Below are 23,774 nucleotides of genomic sequence, written 5' to 3'. Positions count from 1 at the left end.
ACAAGCTCAACCTCTAAAACAGCCTCCTTCCCAGACTTCCCAGAGCAGAGAAACTAAAATCAGAGTGTGGCCAGAACAAAGCCCACACTAGGCAGATAGGCACGGGAACCTCTCCGACAACACATTCTTAAAACAGGCTGTTAAAACGCCAAAAAGTAGTTTTTGTGAGTAAAATGCCACTATGCGCTTCACAAGCATTTACCATAATCTGTTGTAAACTAAACTCACAGCAGCTTCAAAGTTAGGAGTAATGTAGAACAGGAAACCAGAGTGGAAAACGGTTTGTAATTCTGGTGTTGGCTCGCTATTAAAAACAGCCCCTGAGTGAGTGAGAAAGTCCAGCTTTCAACCTGTCCCTCTCAGAAAGCATTGCTGACAAGCTTTAAATACTCCAGCAAAATTAATTTCAAGATTCATTTGGGAAGGTGTATTGGTGATGGGAGGTACTGCGCCTGGAAATTCAGATCCACTTCGTGGGCTAATTTCTCAGACACTGCTTTATTAATACCAGCCTCGGTATTAGTATTATTAACTCAGACAGTGGGAGCTAGAAGCCTGAGTTATAGGTTTTCTGGATGTGACCTGTGATTACCAGCTGCGTACACACACACACACACACACACACACACACACACACACTGCCGTTAATGCAATCTCAGAAGGCCTGGAGCTCAGACAGGGCCTGGACTTGTCAAGAGGACTCTTCTGAGGCGTCCCTTGGGTGATGAAATGCATTGCTAGCAGGGCTCCCTTACCTCTCATTGTTCTTTTTGCCACTGGAGGAACTGCTGGTCGAGCCCGTGCGGTTCCGACTTCCTTTGGAGTCCCCGGAGCTCTCCCTCCGGCCACCTGGAGACACTCGTTCAGAAGAGCTGGTCCTGTTGATGCTGTGGGAATGGCAGGCAGGTGAGAAAGAAGCCTCCATAGTGTGACGGTCCTTCACTGCTCAGCGTATTGAGGGTGCATGGGGTACACACTCAGGCTATCCTACTGTTGTATAGACATTTAAAAGATAGAGGGGTCCAAAATCCTTGCTACGGGGATCGAAGGGCTCCCACAGTGTCACCTGGAATGCATGCCATGCTTACTGCCTTTGTGACTGAGCCATGTGGCACAGTTCAGAGTCATGGAGGAAACTGAGCCGAAGACCCCCCAATATACCTGCGCTGGGAGGGTGCTTCAGTCTAGGTCAGTGGCACTAATCAAGGGTGACACTGTCCCCCAGGAGACATTTGGCAAAGTCTGGAGGCATTTCTGGTCACAGCTCAGGGGAGGGAGCTACTCCTAATGTGATTGGGTAGAGGCCAGAGAGACTGCCGATCACCCTACAATACACGGGGCGTCCCTCAACGGGAGTAGCCAGCGCAACAACAGCACCTGCTCAGGAGAACTCACGCCAAAAGCACTCCAGGGACAAATGCAGACAAGGTGCCACCGGTCATGGCAGAAGCGTCTACCATGGGTGAACCGTCTTTATCTACCGTCTGAGAGCATGTAAGCACTCAGGTTCAGGCCACATAATGAACAGGACTGGAATGGAGGGAGCCTGGGGAAGCGCCAACAGGGGCTTGCATGGGTCAAAATTACCCACACAGAAGAACCTAGGCTAGGGCAGACTTCTTAAGCATTTTCTCCTTGTGCCTTTCCCTGAGATACCATCACCTGACCAGGGCTTATAGTATCTAAAGAGGCATGCAAATGGAACACTCACCACTAATAAACTGTAAATTTATTTTTAAATTTTTTAAAACAGTTTTTTAAATAAATATTAAAAATAAATAAAAATAAAATAAATAAAAATTAAAAATTTTTAAATATTTTAAAACAGTTCTTTTGATATACATATGATTTTCCACCTACTGAAATGATAGCCAATTTGCATATTAGTGATGTGATTGTTTATTTTGACAAGAAGATTTAAATCTTAGCTGTATATCTGATACTACAGAGCATAGAGCATCTTCAATGTTTATCAGAGTTCATTGATATTCTGGTTGAGTAACTGTTGGTGCCAAGAACTCTACTTCATGTAAATTTGTAGTACAAAATGACAGAAGTATGTTTAGGGCCATATCAGAACTTGATAGAAATTCTGTCCTAACTCAAAATCTATTCAGTGATTTACAAAATTCAAGGCTATACCTCAAACATCGAACATTTAAAGATTATTTTTATTTTTTAATTATGTATATGTACACACACAGTATGTATGTGTGTGTGTGCAAGTGCACTCACACACGTATATGTGCATAGTGGTCATTGGAGGTCAGAAGAGGGCATTGGAGCCCCTGGTGCTGGTGGAGTTCAGGCAGCTGTAAGCCACCCATTGTGGGTTCTGGGGACCAGACTCTGCAGGAGCAGCAAGTGCTCTTAACCACTGATCCATCTCTCCAGCCTCAAACAGCAATTTTAAAAACTTACACATTCTATCACAATAGAATTCAAAGGTGTATTATCAGATACTTACATGCTGAGGAAGGACAGTAAGAAAATATTGACTAAGCCACTATGTACCTACAGGAACAGGAAACTTTGTCTATATAGTAAACACACCGCGGTTCATAGCATATATAGCCTGGAATCTGAGCATAGGTTTTTCAAGCAAAGTTCCCTGGCTTTGCAGACATGGAGGCATGCACGGTGCAAAGTGCACACTATTTGTTCAGAACCAAGGCTATAGGGATGCCACACACTGCCACACGGGTGGGTGCTGCCAGAAACCTGATTCATTACGCATTTAATTTTGAGTTAATTTTTGGTTGCTCGTTGTCCAGAAATCTTTTATTCTTGCCTTTTATTTATAAAATTTTCAAGACCCCTTCATTCAGTCACTGACACTCATACGTTGACACCCACAGTTGAAAGTCTAGTCTAGGAGAAAGCAATCGGAATTCCAGCCGGGTGTGGTAGTGCACACCTTTAAACCTAGCACTTGAAGGGCAGAGGCAGGTGGATATCTGTGAGTTCGAAGCCACTCTGATCTACAAAGTGAGTTCCAGGACAGCCAGGGCTGTTATACAGAGTAACCCTGTCTCAAAACACACACACACACACACACACACACACACACACACACACACACACACACACACACCACATATATTTAGGAATCCCATAGACACAACACGGAGCCAGGGGACAGTGAAGACAGAGTGTCCCCTTCCGGAGCATCCAATGTTTTCACCCAGTGAAACCCTGACCCACTGTACCACACGGTTGGAGGTGTGGTCCTCTGGGAGGTAATTAGATCAAGAGGGTGGAGCGAGCCCTGATGAACACAGTTAGTGCCATCAGATAAGGGGCCCCTGAGAGCCTTCTCCTCCCCGACCACCACATCAGGACCCAGTGAGAAGAAGCAGGCTACAACCCAGAAGAGGACCTCTTGGAACCTGGTACATGACAAACTCCAGCTCACAAACTATGAAAATCCTGGTGAGGTGCCAGGAGAGAGGGCAGGGGCTGGAGCCACTAAGCCAGCTGCTCTCGCAAGCTTAGGCAAGTCTCTGTATATCCCTGAATTTGTTTTCGTCATCGGTAAAGGGGATGTGTGAGATTTCAGTGAAATAATCTATGTAAGATGGAAAGTGTCCAGTTCCCATTAACCACTGTTCCCATCACCAACAACCTCATCACCTCTTCCAGGCACCGGCTTCAGTTTGGTTAGTGTTCACAATAGTTGGGTAATAGATGTGCTTTAGCACGCTGTGCGGGCATTTCACGTGGTTCTTTAAATTGCCGTGAACTTAACTCGAACTCCCACAAGGACACTGTCGATGCGACGCTCTGGGCCTCTTTCTGCTGCTGCAGTCTCCCAGGGCCCTTTCAGCGGCTCCCACAGGAGAGCTTTCGAGTCTGTGCTGGGTCCTTGGCAGAGGGGACTCAGTGAGCTACAGCAGCTGATGGTTTTCATCATGGGAGGATGGTGAACCCAGGGCGTTAACAGTGTCTCTGATCTTTAGACTGTAACCCTAGGTTCCAGAGAAACCCTGTGGTCCTAAGACTTGTCATTTTCTTGTCCCCAAATTGAGCATTCTAAAACAAAACACACACAACAAATGAACAAACCATGTGCTGGCCTTTAGGCATGCCCACGTGAGATGCTGGTCATGCAGATTCGAAGCTCCTGCCGTCACCAGAAAGACCATGTGTAAAAATGATCATGGTCAGCGTACATTTTGCTCACTCTGAGAATGGGGTGATCCTTCAAAAGCCAGCACATTAGGTGGCCTTTACAAGCTTAACACAAGGTTACTATCGAGGAAGAGGGCTAAAGGCTAGACTGAGAAAGGAATGGACCCAAGAGGAAAAGAGAGGCAGGGAAGGAAGACGGATGAGTGACAGGAACCTAGCAGCCACTGCCCGTGCTGGGGGCGCACAGCAGTGGTTCAATCCTGGAACTGGGCCCTGGCGGGGTCCTGCTGTCTGAGGTCCCTCAGCTCCTATGCACTAGTTTGTGAGATTTGGTAACTTGTCTTTCCCCCTTGGGGCATGTCCTTCACAGCTCCTGAGATAATCTTACCCTCCTCCCCAAGCATACACTTCTCTCTGTATGTACAGTGCTACCAGGTTCTCTTCTTGTCTCTTCTACCTGATTCCATGGCAGCTTTTCAAACTGCTGCTACAAAAGCACTTTCGGGGGGGGGGGGGGCTTTTCTCACTTTATTCCCTGTTTTCTTTCTTTCTAAGATTTATTTATTATGTATTCAGTGTTCTGACTGCATATATGCCTAAACCCCAGAAGAGGGCACCAGATCTCATTATTGATGGTTGTGAATCACCATGTGGTTGCTGGGAATTGAACTCAGAACCTCTGGAAGAGCAGCCAGTGCTCTTAACCTCTGAGCCAGAGGTTAAAGAGCCTTCTTGGCTCTTTTCTTACTGCTTTCCCTACGTCTGTGGCACAGAGACACCCTTCAATAGCCAGCAGATTAGTAGTCCTATCCCAAGCCCTGGCATGAGTTGTACACTTGTGCATGTAACTGCCAAGCTCCATGTGTCCAGTCATACTGGCTCCTCTTCCTCTGTCTGCACAATGGATGCCTTCCCCCTTCTCATAGATCAGCAAGTATGAGCGCAGAGCAACCTGACTGTCTGTAGCAGGAGCAGAGGATGAAACTTATCCATTTATTTCATCCTTTCTGGCCTGTGTGAGGCTCTGCAAAGGATGCAAAACTGACTGGTGTGGTAAGATCTCAAGGTTGGCCTACAAGGAAGGTAGGGGGTTCCCAGAGAAGCCTCTCACAGCCAGTGCTCACCTAGGTGAGTTTCAACTACTTTATCATAGTTGACTGACAAGCCAAAGAGGAGGAAGTCTCCTTAGTCACCCAGTAGAGATATCAAAGGGGTTATGTTTCCTCAGGGCTTTGAGGAATACCAGCTCTGCATATCTGATAAGTTTCTACAAATCCAGTATCTAACAAAGTAATATAGTTACACAGCCTAAGCCTTGCCACATGGGAGGCCCCGGATCAGGCCATTAAGCCATCATGTTGGAGGGAGAGGAACAAGGATTATCCAGCAGATCCAAGCTCCCTCGCCTTGGCAATGATCTGTTCAGAGCGTCTCAGACCCGTTCTGTCCACACATGAGTGCCTGTGTGAGAAAGTATTTCCCTGGTTTGATTTATTTATTTTTATTTTACGTGTATAAATGCTTGCTTGTGTGTGTATATGTGTATTACATGAATGCCTGGTGCTCAAGAAGACCAGAAGAGGTCATCGGGTCCTCTGGAAGCAGAGTTACATATACAGCTGTAGGCTGCCGTGTGGGTGCTGATAGCTGAACCCTGGACCTCTGCAAGAGCAGCCAGTGATTTTAACCACTGAGCTGCCTCTCCAGCCCCAGTGGAAAGTGTAATAAACTTCGGGAAATTGCAGGCTGCGAGCATCAGAACAGACAGACACCACGTTTTGCTCACACAGCTCAGGATAATCCATCACAGCTCTTTTAGGACACTGGTCATGCCTACCTCCATTTGCATCAAAATGTTAAACTTTAAAAAGAAAAGTTACTATTGTCCTGTATGTAGGAAAAAAAAAAAAAAAAAAAAAAACGAAACAAGACATTTCCTTTTGAGAACCAAGAGCCCTAATGAATTAAAGAGGATTTAGGAGGGCTCAGATGAAGGGCAGAAGACAAAAGCTTGAAGACATACAGCAACCAGGGCGGCCAGAGAGCAGGGCTGTCGACTCGCCACAGGAAGCTCCCTCTAATCACCAGCAGGGAATATCAAAGGCCTTACAGTCCCTCTGGACAGCAAGCAGCGAAAACAATGCTCTTTATTTGGGACGTGGCAGGGGTACCAGCTTGCAAGAGGCCTCTCCATAGCACCGCTCATCTCTTGGTGCTTGAGGGAGGCCGAGTCTAAACACCAGCGTTTCTTCCCATCTGCTTCTCTGTCCCCACACCCGACCCCGAACTGCTCAGGCTGAAGAGAAAGCGGCTCTCTGCATTTCATTATATATGCGTCGAAGAGTTCCTGCCAATTTGAGTCCCAGACATGATAAAAATTTCTGAAATGGTGACGTGTGACATTCTTTCTTGTGATGAGATAATAGCGCTCAGCCCAAGAAGCTAGAATTATGGCTTTCTGTCGTTAGATGATTTGAACTCAAGAAATGAGTTTTTCCAAAATTTCACAAAAAGGCCCTGAACATTTACAACTGGGGGAGGGGGGGATCTGTACCAGATCTCTTAGGACCCACTCAACAAATACCAGGCATTGACCGAGTCTTCCATGCTATGCCGAGTGCTACAGAGGCGACAGAGATGGGGGCCACAGGAGCCTTTTGTCCCGCAAATCATGACATATCTAATCCTGATAGGCTGAGATGACACACTTTAGTAATTAAATCAAAGCGCTCTTCCCTATCATTATGATAAATATAGATTAATGTGCGCCTTTCAAAAATTCCTTCCTTGTGTGGTGTGTGTGCCTGCGCTGTGTGGTGCATGCTGGTGTAAGGGCAGGCGCGTGCCCTGTCCCTGTGGAAGCCCGAGGAGGGTGTCACGAGTGGGGTGTCACGAGTGGGGTGTCACGAGGGGGGTGTCACGAGGGGGGTGTCACGCTTCTTCCTCTACTGCTCTCCGCCTTTTCCCCTTGGAACAGGGTCTCTCACTGAACTCGAAGCTGAGCTGGCAGTCAGTAAACCCCAAGAATCCTCCTGTCTCAGCCTCCTACAGCACTGGGATTTCCCACATGTACAACTACACCCAGATTCCTTTGTGGGGGCGCTGAGGGCCTGTACAGCAAGCGCTGTTACCCACCGAGCCACCAGCCCAGTCCCTAAAACCTTTGTGACACAACACAAGTGCTTTCCCAGAAACACCACCTTAGAAAGTCTCAGGGAAAAAAAACCACTTACCAAACAGCGTGCTTTTCCTTACACAGAAAGCTGACTACTTGAGCTATGGGAACTGCCTGGTTTCTGATAACCAGCAGGGACCAATTAGTCCTTCCTGACTAACCATCCCTTCTCTACCTTACTACTGACAACAGATGCAAACCTATATTCCATTTAATACCTCCATGGCATTGGATCTGAATGCAAAGACATATATTAAAATATCAGGGACTCGCCCTTTACTCCAGTTAGACCTGGAACTTTAGAGACCTCCCACAACTATACACCACTAGTTCGGTATTGGTGGCAAGTCCACGGTCTCAGGCTCCGAAGCGCTGAGATGATAGAGATGAGCTGCCAGGCCCAGTCTAGAAATAACTTTTCTACAAAATCAAGTCAGATTTCGCTTTCTGGCTCTTTGCATGGCGTGTGTATCTGGCACTGACTTCCGCCAGGTCACACATCCAACAGCCTGAGTCTTCCCAAAGGGTCGCTGACTGCTTGGAAGCCACGGCTGCTTCCCTCTTCGGTCTTGGACTGGCACAGAGCACTGCTAAAATGATGCCTGCACCAGATCTGTTCTTTTGATCTCTGCTCACACTCACACCCCAACTGTCCTGCTCTGCTACCCCCACCGCAGACAATGAGTCTCTTTCTTGTGCACAGGGAAAACTGTGCTATTGATGGCCTCAGTAGTCCACAGAGCAAGGTGTGACCTACAGCGTCTTCCCTGCATTTTCTGCCCTTTTTTCCTCTGACAAAACAGAAACCAAACCTCTTCCCAAGGATTCCAAAGCAGGGGAGCCCAGTCCCAGACTAAGTTTTAATTGGCAACACAATGCACGACCACTGTGGCTGGACTGTTTCCAAAGGGGATTTTGTCCTTGAGCACCAGGCTAACAGCCCCAGAGGCTTCTCTTGAAAACAAACACCCACCATGCATGCCCCCAGATGTCCCAGCTCGGTTCATTTGGAGCCGTGATTACAACAACACTCTTCGTGATTGTAAATGTGTTTATGGAGCCCGGTCTCCACCCTGTTTTAACCTCCACATTCAGGAAGTCTGGCTGGCTTCTTTTTGCTGTCAGAAACCTTTCCTAATGAGAGCCACTTCACCACATCCAGCTTCCCAGTGAATGGGATGCATACCCACAGAAGCCCATGGCAGCTGGGAGAACCACAGTCCTCTGAATTCTCAGCTCCAAGTCTAGATAACCACACACGGCCAGTCCGAAGCTTCATGCTGAGATCAGCAGAGCCTGTGAGTTGGATGCATCGCTTTGTGAACTGAAAAAGAAAATCTAGAGGGGATGTAGCTCTCTGGTAGTGCCTGGCATGCACAAGGTCCTGGGTTCAATTCCTGGTACTACAAACACTGCCAATACTACAAAAGGGCAGGGTAGGGGAGGAATGTCTACAGAGCTAGAGAAGGCATGTTTAAATGCATGCACGCACACACACACACACATACTCACATACACTTGCACGTCACACAGGTGTGTGCACGCGCACGCACGTGCACACACACACATACAGCATGGTAGCTATGCATCTTGATTTTTTTTCCTCCTCTCAATCTTGCTTCTCTTCTCTTAAGATAATACTACCGAAAGCTCTCACTATCCAGGAGCCCTTTGTACCGGGCTGAAATGAGGTAAAGACCCGACCACCATGTCACTTCACACCTTGGCAAACCAGAAAAAACAAAAAAGAGGGTTGACAGAAGAAAGGAACCAGTCAAGATCAGTGCAGGAGACATGGACATGAAGCAGGAACGTAACGGGAAGGGAGACAGCAATACCAGCAGATGGATTTGTAAAGAGATCGACAGAACCAAATACCTGCAGTGAAAATAAAAGAGGAAAAGAGAGGGGTGGTTGAAATCCTTAAAGGGTGAATTAGAAGAATGACCATGGGCTGGAGAGATGGCTCAGAGGTTAAGAGCACTGACTGCTCGTCCAGAGGTCCTGAGTTCAATTCCCAGCATCCACATGGTGGCTCACAACCATCTGTAATGAGATCTGGCACCCTCTTCTGTATACATAATAAATAAATAATTCTTTAAAGAAAGAAAAAAAGAAGAATGACATCACAACGGATGTCATTCCAGGAATATAAAGAAGTATAAGAGACTGCTAGGAGAAATTATATGCTGGCAAATTGGATAGCCTAGAGGGAGTGGACACAGTCCTAGAAATATATAACCTAATAAGAACGAATGGCACAGAAATTAAAAATACAAACAGACCCCTAATTAGCAAGGAGCCTGAACAGTAATAAGAACATCTCCCGAAGAAAGAAAGCCCCAAACCAGTTGGCTTCACTGGGGAATCCTATCAAACACCAAAAGATTAATTAGCATCAACCCTCCTCTTCAGAACCGAAGGGGACAGAGAGTTCTGATTTCCTTTATCTAACAAGTATCACTCTGATACCAAAGCCAGACAGAGACATTACAAGAAAGTCAATATCCTTGATGAAAATCTATTGAAAAGGGAAGTTCTCAACAGAATACTAATAAACTGAATTCAACAAGATATATAAAAGATTAGACAGCCTTTAATCTCAGCACTTAGGAGGCAGAGGCAGGCAGATCTCTGGGTTTGAGGCCTGGTCTACAGAGTGAGTTCCAGGACAGCCAGGTCTACATAGAGAAACACTGTCTCAGAAAAAAAAAATGGGGGAAAAATTGAAAAAAAATTCAAAATTTATAATTTGAATCCAAAGATGTTTTGACAGATCAAAATCAAACGATGTAAAAATCACGTTATATGAAGAGCAAACACCACACAGTCACCTCAACTGATGTAGAAAAAGCCCTTGAGGGTCTGTGAGGTGGCTCAGTGGGTAAAGACGCTTGCCATTCAAGCCTGGACATTGAATTTGACCAAGCCTGGGATCCATGTGGAAGAAGGAGAAAACCAACTCCTGTAAGTTGTCCTCTGACCCCACATGCATGTTGTGGCATGCACACACACCTGCAGAATATTAATAAATAAAACATAATAAAATAATTTTTAAAAAGAAAAAGCATTCAAAAACCCTTTCGTGACAGACACCCAAAGAACTAGGAACAGGAACAAACTGCTTCCCACACAGCAGAAGCCACACAGGAACCCACAGCTACCACGCAAGGATGGAAGGCTGAAAGGATTCTCTCCAAGAGTGGGAGGAGAGCAGCAAAGCTCACTGTTGCCTCTAGCATCCGGCAGAGTACTAGAAATCCTTGCCACAGCAATTAGACATGAAAAAGTAAACCATTCACAGTGGAAAGGAAAAGTATACTTCTGTGGACAATGGATACTAATATGTAAACAAAACACAAAACTTTTAAAAACCACATACACACAAAACTATGTAGGGAGCGAGAGAAGTCCTGGGTTGAATGTGTATTGTTTGTCTTGGGCATGGTCATGTCAAAAACCTCAATGTCTCAAACCTGTGATGGGGGCAAAGCCTTCCTCAGGTCAGAAAATGTGCACTGTGGCTCTCTGCCCCAGACTTTTATGGCCTGAAGACTGATCCTACCAAGATGAGCTAAATATGCCTCCTTGTTTAGCTGTACTTAATAACTCCACCCTCGTGATTATCTGTATGTAATAATCCACTTCCTTGTTCAACTGTATCTGTACAATAATCCTGCCTCCCTGTTCAATTGTCTATAATGAACACCCTAAGCTTCCACAATGCTTTATCCAAGGACCTAGACCACCCAATCCCAGCTTCTCTGTGTATGTGTGTCTGCCCTTTACTCATCCCCTCATGCCCCAGTCTGGTCAATTCTGGGAGCTATGCAGGAGGAGGCAAAACAAATGATTTGAGCAAAATTTCAAAACAACAACAAAAAAATGAACACACAAAAGTCAGGTGTATTTCCACATGACCTGAAAGGGAATGAAGAAAACATTTCTACTTATCACAACATTAAAAGTAACGAGCTACTTAGGAACAAAGTTTTCTTAGAAGGTAAAAGACATGTACACTATAAAACCATACAATTTTGCTAGAATAAGAAAAAAATAAGATATGAATAAATAGAAAGACCATGCTTGTGGACTGGTGGAACTCAGTGGCCATATTACTTAAGAAATCTATGGATTCAGTGCCATCCTTATTAAAACATCAAAGGCAATTGTGATAGTTAGTTCTTATCAACTCGACACACATTAGCATTACCTGGGAAGAGGGACCCTCAATAGGGGAGTCGCCTTCATCAGACAGGCCAGTGGGCTGTCTACATATGGGGCATCTTCTTGATTAATGATAGATGTGGGAGGGCCCAGCCCATGATGGAGGTGCCACCCTTGTGGTCCTGGGCTGTATAAGAAAGCAGGCTATGCAAGAGTAGCACTCCTCTATGGCCTCTGCTTCCGTTCCCGCCTCCAGGTTCCTGCCTCAGACTCCTGCCCTGGCTTGCCCTGATGATGCCCTGTGACTGGACGCCAAGTAAACCTTTTCTCTCCCAAGTTGCTTCATGGTGTTTATTACAGCAACAGAAAAGCAAAGTAGGACACAGGATTTGCAGAAGCCGACGATGCAACCCAACACTCATTTGAAATCCCAAAACCCAATCCCCAGACAAAGGACAGGGGTGAGATACAGAATAAAGATGGAGCCTTCACATTTCCCGATTTTAAAACCTCAATGATGAAGACATCAAATCCTGGCAACAAAGATGGTTTTAGAGACCAGTGGTTCAGAAGAGTGAATCCAGGAATAAACCCTTGCACACATGGACCAAAGATTGCTAATAAAGACAGCAAGACTACTCAGTAGACAAATGACAGTCTCTTTATGAATGCTAGGAAAATGGAAATAGCCATGGGAGGAGAATGGGGGTGGGCCTTTGCCTTATATGATGTCTAAAAATTAACACAGATGTGACTAATGACCTACAATTAATACCAAAATACATAGGAGAAGCCTTAGAATGTGGGATTCAGCAATGATTTCTTGAACAGACACCAAGAGCAAATATAATCTACCCATTGAATCACAATCTTCATATCCTTAAATCCTCTTGATGGCAAAGCAAACGACCAACAGAATGGGAGAGTGACCTGGGGAATTGGCAGAACGCATCTGCAAGTCACACACCTAAAGAGTGGTGAATATTCAGTATATAAGAAAGTTCGACAGTTCCATGCAAACAGCAACATAATCCAATTAAAATACAGGTAGGTGGGTGTGGTGTCACACACCTGTAAACCCAACACTATGGGACCCGAAGCAGGAGAATCACAACAGGACAGTCTGGGCTTTATAGCAAGATATTATCTCAAGAAGCACAAATATGAAAAACATAAGTACATATGTAAAGATGTTGGAGAGATCTCTTTGAAGAAGATGTATAAATGGTCTACAATCATATGAAAAATTATCTACATCACTAATCATAAGATACAAGGGCCAACAAGATGGCTCAGTGGGTAGAGGTTCTGTCTCCAAACCTGATGGCTGGAGTCCCATCCTAGGGGCCCACATGGTGGAAGGGAGAAGCGATTCCTCAAGTTTTCTTCTGACCTACACTAACAGGCCATGACATGACACACACACACTCGGGCACACTCACACAAATAATCAAAATGTAATAAAAAAAATTGTAAGGACAACTGTAGTTACCTACATCTTTAATCCCAACACTAACAAGGTAGAAGCAGGAGAATCTCAGTGAGTTTGAGGCCAGCCTGGTCTACATAGTGAGCTCCAGGCCAGCCAGGGCTGCACAGATGGGGGGTGGGTAGAAACACAAATCAAAACTACGTTGAGAGATGGCCCAACACCCATTAAGATGACAGCATCCAAAAGAAAAGAAGGCCAGGCTTAGTGGCTCGTGCCTATAATCTCATCTAGGAGGCCAGGGCAGGAGGGCCATGAGTTCAGGGCTAGCCTTGGCTACAAATGGAGATACTTTCCCAACAAAACCAAACAAACAAGCAAAAAGAAGAGAAAATAACAAAAGCTGAGAGCTGGAAAAATTCAACCCCTTGTGCACCACTGGCAGGACTGTAAAATGATGCAGTTCTCATGAAAAGATGCGTGAAGAGTTCTCAAAAGTTTAAAAACAGAATTCCTGCATGATCCGTCCATCCCACTGTGGATATGCTTCCCATAGGACTGAGTGCCGGGCCGCGGAGATGATAGCCGTGCCCAGCAGTGTTGCCACGGAGATAGCCGTGCCCAGCTGTGTTGACTGCAGCCGGGTTAAAACACGGAAGCACTTCCCGTCCCTCACTGGATAACAAGTGAACCCTACACATATTTGGGGGAATATCGCTCAGCCTTGGAAATGAAATTTGTGATACACTACAGCAGGCAGGACCCCTGAGGACGCTATACTTAGCAGAAGGAACTAGTCACAAAAAGGCAAATATGTAGCTCCAGTCACCTAAGTGTGGAAAGTAGCCCAAACTGGGCCAGCAAGACGGCTCTGTGGGTAAAGGCACTTACCACCAAGCTGACGGCCTGAGTGCTAGCCCAGGGCCCACATGGTGGAAGGTGAGAACTGAGTCCTGCAAGTTGTCCTCTGACCTCCATATGGACACTGCTGCATGTGTATGGTGGTACACACACACACACACACACACACACACACACACTTATTATTATTATTATTATTATTATTATTATTATTATTATTATCATCATCATTAAAGTAGTTAAAACCACAGGATCAGAGGGAAGAGGGGCAGTACCAGGGGCTGCGGGGACGGAGAGCAGAGGTATTGTTTAAGGGGTGGAGAGGTTCCATGTGAGTTGAAAGGCTCTGGTCATCTCCTGGACAACAATATACAAATATTCCTACCCTGATGAACTACTCACACAAATAGGGAAGAGGCCAAATGTAATGTTAGGGGCTCTTTGATTAAACACACACACACACACACACACACACACACACACACACACACACACAGCCCTGAAACTCACAGAAAAAGTCAGTTTTGTTGGTGTTACATCTAGAGACTGAGTACTTCCTGCCATTGAATCCAAAAGTCATTTTGTGTTGGTTCTAAAAAAAAAAAAGGATGATCCAAGCGGGGGTTAAAATATGGCCAAGTATAAGCACTTCAGAGTTTTAAAAAGCACCGTAAAGCCGATTTTCTTGAAAATTATGAAAAAATAAATAAATAAACGCACAGAACTCTACGGGAAGAAATGTAAAGAGCATCTGCTTGGTGAAGGGTGGAAGATTCTGATCAGTTCTGAGTGTATTCCAAAGACGTCCTAACCTGAACACAGCCGCAGAGGTGCGTCCCTTCTAGACCGGACAGGATGGACGGGAAATCAGCTGTACCCCACCCCCTCTGACCTACTCACAGCTTCTCCTCCCGCCTGAACTCTGACCCCCTTATTCCTCATCTCACCGGCACGAACTTCAGCACACTCCCAGCTGCCACCCAAGAAACAACCTAACGGTCAGCACCAGAGACATTAGGAAGCTGTGCGCTTGCTTTCTACTTTCTCTGAAGTCACTGACTATCAATACTCTCCGGACAGCCAGACGACGACATCAGCCCTAATAAAAGCAGAACACTCCCCATCCCCACCCCCACCCCCACCCTACCCCACCCCCACCCCCTCCAAGAGGTTGAACACTCTCCATGGGCCCCACAGGCACCCTCTTCTCCCATGGATCTCTCAGTGACCGTGAGGGTCAGTTTTAATTGACAACTTGACAGAATCAAAATCAAAATAAAGAAGAGAGTCTGGATGGGGGTGGGGGGAATGCCTGGGCTGTGTCGGCCTGCAGGAATGCCTGTGGGGGATTTTCTGCATTGGGTTTATTGAGGTTAGAAGACCCTCTTTAAATGTGAGCAGCACCATATCATGGGCTGGGTCCTGGCAGGCAGGTATGCACTCATTCTCTTTCTGCTCTTGACTGTGGGTGTGACTAGCTGATTTACATCCTGCCTTGACTTTCTCAAAATGATGGGCTGTAACCTGGAGCCATGAGCTAAAATTTCTTCCTCGGCTGCTTTTTTTAGTTTGTTTTGTTTTGTTTTGTGTTTTTCTGAGACAGGGTTTCTCTGTGTAGCTTTGGATCCTGTCCTAGATCTCGCTCTGTAGACCAGGCTGGCCTTGAACTCACAGAGATCCACCTGGCTCTGCCTCCTGAGTGCTGGGATTAAAGGCGTGCGCCACCACCGCCCAGCTTCTCAGTTGCTCTTACTGGGGGTGTTTTATCACAGCAACAGGAAACCAAGTGCTGGGATGGCCCTAAAATGCTCCATGTGTCTTGTTGAGTCACCTCTGTGTCTCACCTGATGGGTGGAGGGACAGTCAGCAATGTCCCAGAGAGCAGTTACCTTGGTCAGAGTAAAATTGACACAGGTCCACAGGGGTACCCACCGTATAATAGCAAGCTTCTCGGGTGGGGTAAGTGGGACACGGGCACCCAGCCTCCCCTGAGATGAAGCATCATCTCAGGAAGGCATGCCTTGAACCCAGACGACATGGCTGGGGTTCATGGCCATCCTCTTGGGAGGGACCTCAAGAGGAAATGACACGTGAGGGTGATGGCTAGATTCCCGTCCTAAGTCACAGAATCAGCAGATGCAGCCCACAGGTGTCGTCCAAGAACTTCAGTATCCATACCCAAATCCTCAGTGTTCCTAAGGCCACTAGCATTTCAGTGACCTCCACAGGTTCCGCTGTGTTCTGTGTGTACGTGTGCACGCATGTATTTCTATGTGTGTACACATTCGTGTGGAGCCGTGAGGTTAAGGTCAGGAGTCCTCCTTGATGGTTCTCCACCTTATTCATTGAAGCAGGTCTCTCAGTTGAATCCAGAGCTCACTGATGGGTTCTGGGGATCTGAACTCTAGTCCTCAGGCTTGCTGTTTGTGTGGAAAATACTTTAGCCTCCGCACCATCTCCCCAGCCCTCTGCTACATTCTTACGACATGCCTGTGAGGTAGAGTTTCGGAGGAATGTCTTCCAAGCCAGCTATACTGCAAAATGAGTGAGCATTTAACTTTCTACAGTCTAAGAGTTAACACTAATGATACAATACAGCACTGAAATTCAACAGTCAGCAAGTCATCAGAAAGTTGAAAGTGAACTGCGATCTATCTGAAGTTAACACAGGCTTCCAGAATCTCAAGCATAATTTAAAAGTATGAGTTTGCCCAAATCTTACCAATAAAACTTAAGGTTGCTATGGAAATCTGAATTTTTGCTATGTTGCATATAGGGATGCAGGTCGCAGTCCCAGTTGCTTTTTATAAAGAACCATAAGTAAAAAGACGAGTGTCTTCCTGATGTTTGGGCTGAGACTTCACAGGCAACACCTTAAATCTAAAGCGGAGGAATGCTGAGTTACCATCCCGTGGATGGCAACACGTCACAGCCTGGACTTCTAAAAGCCTCAGCTCAGAAGAGACCACAAGCATCTTATGAGAAAGAGGCGCTCCTTCTAGACCCCCAAGAGGCTGCTTTGAGGAGTCGGGGGTCCCTCACATAGCTTACCTTTTGGTTACTGGCACAACCATTTCTTTCCTGGACCCCGAGGGGGATGGGAGGGAAGCACTGGGTTTCTTTGGTAACACGGTGCCATTATTGACGGTGGTTCTCAACGGCAGGGTCTGCCCCAGTGGTCTCGCTGCAAGAGAAGCATAGGATGAAGTCAGAGTTTCCCCATAGCAGCAGTAACACTCCACAAAATCCAAGCTGAACAGAACCAGAGCTGCACAGAACCCGAGCTGCACAGAACCAGAGCTCCACAGAATCAGAGCTGCACAGAACCTGAGCTCCACAGAACCAGAGCTGCACAGAACCCGAGCTGCACAGAACCAGAGCTGAACAGAACCTGAGCTGCACAGAACCTGAGCTGCACAGAACCTGAGCTGCACAGAACCCGAGCTCCACAGAACCAGAGCTGCACAGAACCAGAGGTGCATAGAATCTGAGCTCCACAGAACCAGAGCTTCACAGAACCAAAGCTGCACAGAACCAGAGCTGCACAGAACCAGAGCTGCACAGAACCAGAGCTGCACAGAACCAAACCTGCACAGAACCAGAGCTGCACAGAATCTGAGCTGCACAGAACCAAAGCTGCACAGAACCAGAGCTGCACAGAACCAAACCTGCACAGAACCAGAGCTGCACAGAACCAGAGCTCCACTGAAGATGATTTCAATTCTAAAAGCTAGCAGTAGTGGCAGAGGTACAAAGGCAAGTTAGTGGGGGACTTTTTTAGCAATGGTGATCTAACAGTGATCCCAAACAGCATCCTCTCACCCTATACAACTAAGTCACAAGCAATGAGAAGCACAAAACTGAACATCTCTAGGAGCAAGTTTTGAAGGGCTAAGTGATCTCCTCCTGCTTCTCCTCCTGCTCTCCTGATCTTCCTCCTCCTCCTCCTGCTCCCCCTCCCCATCTTCCTCCTACTCTTCCTCCTCCTGCTGCTTCTCTTCCTCCTCTTCTCTTCTCCTTGTCCTGCTCCCCTCCACTTCCTACTCTCCCTGCTTGCCAAGGACTTAGATTATAGATGTGCACTATCAAAGTGCCCAGCTTACACAGTGATGGGGATCAAAGCCAGGGCTTCACGTACCAACCAGGCTACATCCCTAACCCAGTGATGTTACTGTTGTTGTTGAAGATACAATGCTGGTCCAGTTTCACTTCTGGTGCTGTGATAAAATACTCTGACCAAAGGCAGCACAGAAGAAAAAGGGAGTTATTTGGTCACAGTTCCAGGTTACAGTCCATCACTCAGGGGAAGTCAAAGCAGGACTCAAGGAGCCAGTCACGGCACATCCACAGTAAAGGCTGGAGAGAAAGGAACACATGCACGATGGCTTCTGAGCTTTCTCTCAGCTTTACTTCATAGTGTTCAGGATGCCCTGCCCAGGAGATGGGGATGCCCACATGGACTAGGTCTTCCTCCTCCACCAATTAAAAATCAAGACAATCTCTCACAGACATAGCCACAGGCCAAACTGATCTAGACAATGCCTGGAGACCGAGGCATTTTTCTCAGGTGATTCTAAGCCACGGCAAGCTGAGAGTTAAAATTAAGCATTACAGGGGCCAGAGAGATGGCTCAGAAGTTAAGAGCACTTGTTGCTCTTGCAGAGGACCTGGGTTCCATTTCCCACATCTACACAGTGGCTCACAAACATCCATAACTCCAGTTCCAGGGGATCCAGTGCCTTCTTCTGATGCTTGGACACCAGGCTCACGTGTGGTACTTACATACACACAAAGACAAAACACTCTTACACACAAACTTTTAAAAAATAATTAAACTAACCATTACAAACATCAAAAGCTTGACCCATGGGAGAAAAATGACAAAGTGGACCTCATTAAGAACTTTACAAGTCTGCCAAAGAAACTGAAAGAGGATGGAAACACAGATTACATGTTGGAAGAAAATATTTTCCAATTGTGTGTCTGATGAAGGACTTACACAAAGAATAATAAGAACTCTGAAAATTCAACTTAAAGAAAACAAATGGCCCAATTAAAAAAAATGAACAAAAGATCAGAAAAGACTCCTCACTAACAATCTTCAGGTGCCAAATAAACATATGTAAAGTTAGTTAATCACTGTCATTAGGGAATGCAAATTAAAACAATAATGAAATAGCTCTCTACATCTATCAGAATGGCTGAAATCCCAAACCCAAAACAGAACACCAATTGCTGGCCAGGACAGGAGCCGCCGGAACCCACATTCATTGATGAGGGAAATGAAAAATGGTGCAGCTACTTTGGAATACAGTTTGGCAGCTTCTTATAAAGCTAAATATAATCTTACCATATGATCTAGTAATCATTCTGACACTAAGAATTTACCTAATTGTCTGAAAACTTATGTCTACACAGACCTGCACGTAAATGTTTATAGCAGTTTTAATCACAATTGTCAAAAACTAGAAGGAACCAAGATGGCCTTCCATAGGTAAATGGATAAACAAGCTGGTCCATTCCACAGCAGATGGTTCCTCAGGGATAAAAAGAAATGAATTGCCTTCATTACACGGGTCTAGTCTGAGTAAGTATGATGGTTAGGGTTGACCGGGAACCTGGCAGAATCTAGAGTCACCTGGTTCTGGGCATGCCTGTGGGGCATTAGCTTGGTTATGTTCCTTAAAGGGCGAAGACCTTGTGGGTAGCACCATACCCTGGCTGGGATCCTGAACTGTGTAACAGAAGAGAGACTGGGTGGCCTCAGTAGTGACCTGTATCCATTGCTCTCTGCTTCCTGATTGTGGATACAATGTTATCAGCTGCTTCAAGTTCACCTGATCCCACCCACTTGGTGGATGTGAGATGATCTGGAGTGTGTGCCTGCTCCAGGGTCTAAATCTGGAGGGAAGGGGAGGGGTCTGAGAATCTGCCACTCCACTTGGCTCTCAGGCAGGGTTCTGTAGCTCTGGGGACCACACTGAGAACAGCTGGCTATGGCACTGTCAATCTGGATTGTCCTCTTGACTTTAACCATCCTATCACCTTTCTCTGGGATTCCTATCAGGTATGTGATGGCTATTCTTGGTTGTCAATCTGACATCTGAAATTAACTAAAACCCAAGCAGCAGGGGAGAGCTGTGAGGGATTTTTTTTTTTTTAAATTAAAATCACTTAAAGTGAGAAGACATACTATTTTTGTTGTCATTTTTTCTTGTTTTTTTTTTTTTTTTCAAGACAAGATTTCTCTGTGTATTCCTGGCTGTCCAGGAACTCATTCTGTAGGCCAGGTTGGGCTTGAACTCAGAGATCCGCCTGCCTCTGCTTTCAGAGTGCTAGAATTAAAGGTGTGTGCCACCACAACTGGCTGAGGGAAGACCCACTTTTTTTTTCTGTTTTCTTTTCTTTTCTTTTTTTTTGGTTTTTCGAGACAGGGTTTCTCTGTGTAGCTCTGGAGCCTGTCCCAGAACTTGCTCTGTAGACCAGGCTGGCCTCGAACTCACAAAGATCTGCCTGCCTCTGCCTCCGAAGTGCTGGAATTAAAGGCATACGCCATCACCGCCTGGCGGAAAGATTCACTTTTATTCTGGATCTTTTGAGGTAGGAAGATCTGCTTATGATCCAGGTCTTTGAGGTAGGAGGATCCATCTTTAATCTGGGCCACACCTTCTGCTGGCAGCCTACATGAGGACTTGGAAGAGGGAAGCTTGCTCTCTTTGCCTGCTTGTTCTCGCTCTCGCTGGCAAGTCCATTCCTTTACTGGCATTACAGCCCGTTTCTTTGGTACTCCAGAATATACTGAAGACCAGCTGAGACATCCAGCCCTGTGGACCAACCAACTACTAGATTCTTGGACTTTCCATTGGTAGACAGCCATTCTGGACTACCTGGACCACAACCTGTAAGCCACTCTAATAAACTCTCCATAAATATATTCATTCTATCAGTTACATTCCTCTAGAGAACCCTGACTAATACAAGGTAGCAGCAGATTCCTCAAAGGCAGCCTTTGGTTGACATTGTTGCTGCAGGTGAGTCACTCACTGTCTGAGAGCCATGGGGGAGGGGTCATCTAGACACATGCACCCACATTCTATCTATGTGCTTGACTCTATACCCAGGCCCAGAGCCCAGGCTAAATACTGTGTCCCTTGGGACAACAGAAAGACGTGGTCATCACTCCCAGCCCTCCCTCAAGGACTGAGGGAGGGAGCAGTTACCAGAGTCTGGGAAGAAAGCCTAGGCCCTGAGGACTCAGCGACACCAGCTAGAGGGACAGTGCCACGCTCACTTAGGAACCCTCACAGAATCAGACAAAGGCATAAATAATCTGATCTTTTACTTTCATTCCCTACCTCTCTGTCCTAGAGGGGAGGTGGAGGCAGAGGGAGCCTGTGTGTGGTGACTCCAGCAGAGGCCGGCTGGGAAGGGCCCATAAAGGACCTGGAGGAACAGAGCCAGCTGCCATCACACTAAGAATGCTGCATGATGCCACCGCCGCCGCTGGCTGCCCACCGACCGGTCTGCTCCAGTGACAGTTGACTTCTGAGAGGTTACACCTGCCACCAAGCCCAAATATAGGGGGAACCTGATACAGACGGCCTCCATATCCACGGGTTCAATGCCCATGAGCTCTTCCAGCTGAAGACAGGTAATGGCTTTTAAAAGTCATGTTTTCTTTTTCTTGCTATTATTCCTTGAATAACACAACTCGTATAGCATTGACATTATATTAGGTAATGCAAGTGATACAAGTGATTTCAGTTATGCAGAGAGACGGGCGTGGCTTACATGCAAAACATTTTGCCATCCTCTGCGAGGGGACCTGAACAATCTCAGATTTGGGTATTTGCGGGGCCCGGAACCAGTCCCCAGGGATATGGAGGGATGCCTATATTTGTCAGTCAGCTCACATTATATTTCAATAGCATAAGATGGAGAGATGGCTCAGCACTTAGGAGGACACACTGCTCTCCCAGAGGACCTGAGTTCAGTTACCAGCATCCATGTGAGGTGGCTCACCACAACTGCCTGCTAACTGCAACTTCGGGGTATCTAACACTCTCTTTTGGGCTTTTTGGGCACCTGCACCCATGTGCACAAACTACACATAGACACACACACACACAATTAAAATTCAAATAGATCATTTTTAAAAAGATATGGTAGAGAGCAATCAAGGCGAGCACCCCAGGCTAGACACATACCCCCAAACATGTGCACACACATACAACACACACACCTCAGAGAAGAAACAACATAACTTCTCGACCCCAGGTTCCTGGGAGAAGCAAACTCTTGGTTTCCAGAGGATGTTAAATTAGAGGACATCCTTCTGCCCCATAAAGTGTCGATCAAACGTTTTAAAATCACATCTTAATTATCCCTAGAGGTAACGCAGGGCGGCACTGAAAGAATTCAGATAAGGAGCACCACAGCACTGAGATATGGGTGCCATCAAGGAGGAGGTGGCAGCAGCCCCAGGTCCCTGGGGGATTGAGGGATGTGGGAACACAGGACTGGTCTCCCCAGCAACTTGCATCAGTCATGGATAAGCCAACATCCTGTCTAAGCCTCAACTTCCTTAAAAACGAGGCTGGCGGTGCCCACCTGGCAGGCCGCTGGCAGGGGAGGGTTAGGAACAGGAAATGACAGTCCCTAGCACAGGGCACAGCACCCAGAAGATGAGGTAGCTGCCATCCTGGCTTCGTTTCTATTGCTGTGATAAAACACCGCAAGAAAAAGCAACTGGTGGGGAAAGGCGTTACTATAGCTCACAGTTACAGGCTATCTTGCACTGACGCAGGGACATCAAGGCAGGAGCTTGAAGCAGCTAGTCACACCACAGCCACAGCCACAGCAAGGAGACACACACACGCTAGTGCTCCTTCTCCACTCTCCTACAGTCCAGGACCCAACATCACAGCTCTGTAAAACTCAGGCTCAGCCCTCAGCGCTTCACATACCCATTAGCTTCAACCCCAAACTGACGTAGTGGAGGGGCCACGCACCCCTCATGACACGTCTCCCTATTTCCTGACTGCCTCTTATTTCTCAGTGTGACGTTCCAGCTTTCAAACTCGTGAAAGCAATGGGCAGTGAGGCATCAGACAACCAGGAAAAAGTCATTTCTCTCGGGTTTTGTGAAGATCAGATGTCATTCGTCATCAAGTAAAATAAAAACCCTGGGCAAACCGTGTCTATTATTTCCCCTACTCTTCAAAAATAAGGAAATCTTAGAAACCCAAAGCTTCAGTTAAGGTCTTTGGGACACAGTCGTCATCAGATCTATTTGCGGACAGCTGAGTAGGCCACAGACTATCTAAAATAGCCGGGTTTCTGGTCTGAAATACCTCAACTGCTTTGTGACTTAGGAGCAAGGATCACTGGAAAGGATTATTCAAAATATAGAGCCGAGGGTAGAATGTGCCTCTGATGTGGATCTGGCCCTTCGGCAGCATGAAAAGATGAAGAATGGGCTTTTCCGTGGAGTGGGAATGTAGTTGAGGACTGGAGAAGAAGACACGGCTTGAGAAAAACCAAGACAATTTAGTGTTAGACAGTTCTCTCCCAGCTCCAGTGGTAATCCAAGCCTCGAGCCAACAAGGAGAGAGAGAGGGGGTGGAAGGGAGGAAAGGGAGGAGGGAAGGAGGGAGGGAGGAAGGGAGGGAGGGAGGGAGGGAGGGAGGGAGGGAGGGAGGGAGGGAGAGGGAGGGAGGGAGGGAGGGAGGGAGGGAGAGGGAGGGAGGGAGAGGGAGGGAGGGAGGGAGGGAGGGAGGGAGGGAGGGAGAGAGAGAGAGAGAGAGAGAGAGAGAGAGAGAGAGAGAGAGAGAGAGCCAGAGACAAGATCTCTCACTGGCCTAAAGCTTGCCAAGTAGGCTAGGCCAGCCAGTGAGAACCAGGGACCCATCTCCTGCTGCTTCTCTAGCCCAGAATTAAAGCCCATAAACCCACCTCACCTCATCCAGTGGGGACCATCCTCTAAAATGTGCATGGCAAACATTTTATTGA

At 46.6% G+C, this 23,774-nt stretch overlaps 1 protein-coding gene across 8 annotated transcripts in view; it reads right to left on the bottom strand.

Moving 5' to 3' along the window:
- The window catches only part of Eml1 (EMAP like 1), a 161,152-nt gene that overhangs the window by 44,635 nt on the left and 92,743 nt on the right, over positions 1 to 23,774 (bottom strand). For 7 of the 8 annotated variants that reach the window (XM_006971690.4, XM_006971691.4, XM_042261154.2 and 4 more), the window contains exons 3-4: positions 16,815 to 16,947; positions 756 to 887 (exon numbers count right to left, since the gene is read on the bottom strand). In XM_006971690.4, coding sequence (XP_006971752.2) covers positions 756 to 887; positions 16,815 to 16,947 — 265 coding nt within the window. Of the gene's footprint in view, positions 1 to 755; positions 888 to 16,814; positions 16,948 to 17,901; positions 17,922 to 23,774 lie in introns of those variants that run through there. The other variant, XM_076551351.1, reaches the window with a different exon arrangement.

This window comes from Peromyscus maniculatus, chromosome 14 (assembly GCF_049852395.1).
Source record: "Peromyscus maniculatus bairdii isolate BWxNUB_F1_BW_parent chromosome 14, HU_Pman_BW_mat_3.1, whole genome shotgun sequence".
Taxonomy (NCBI): Eukaryota; Metazoa; Chordata; class Mammalia; order Rodentia; family Cricetidae; genus Peromyscus; species Peromyscus maniculatus.
This window is presented reverse-complemented; position numbering and strand designations above follow the sequence as displayed.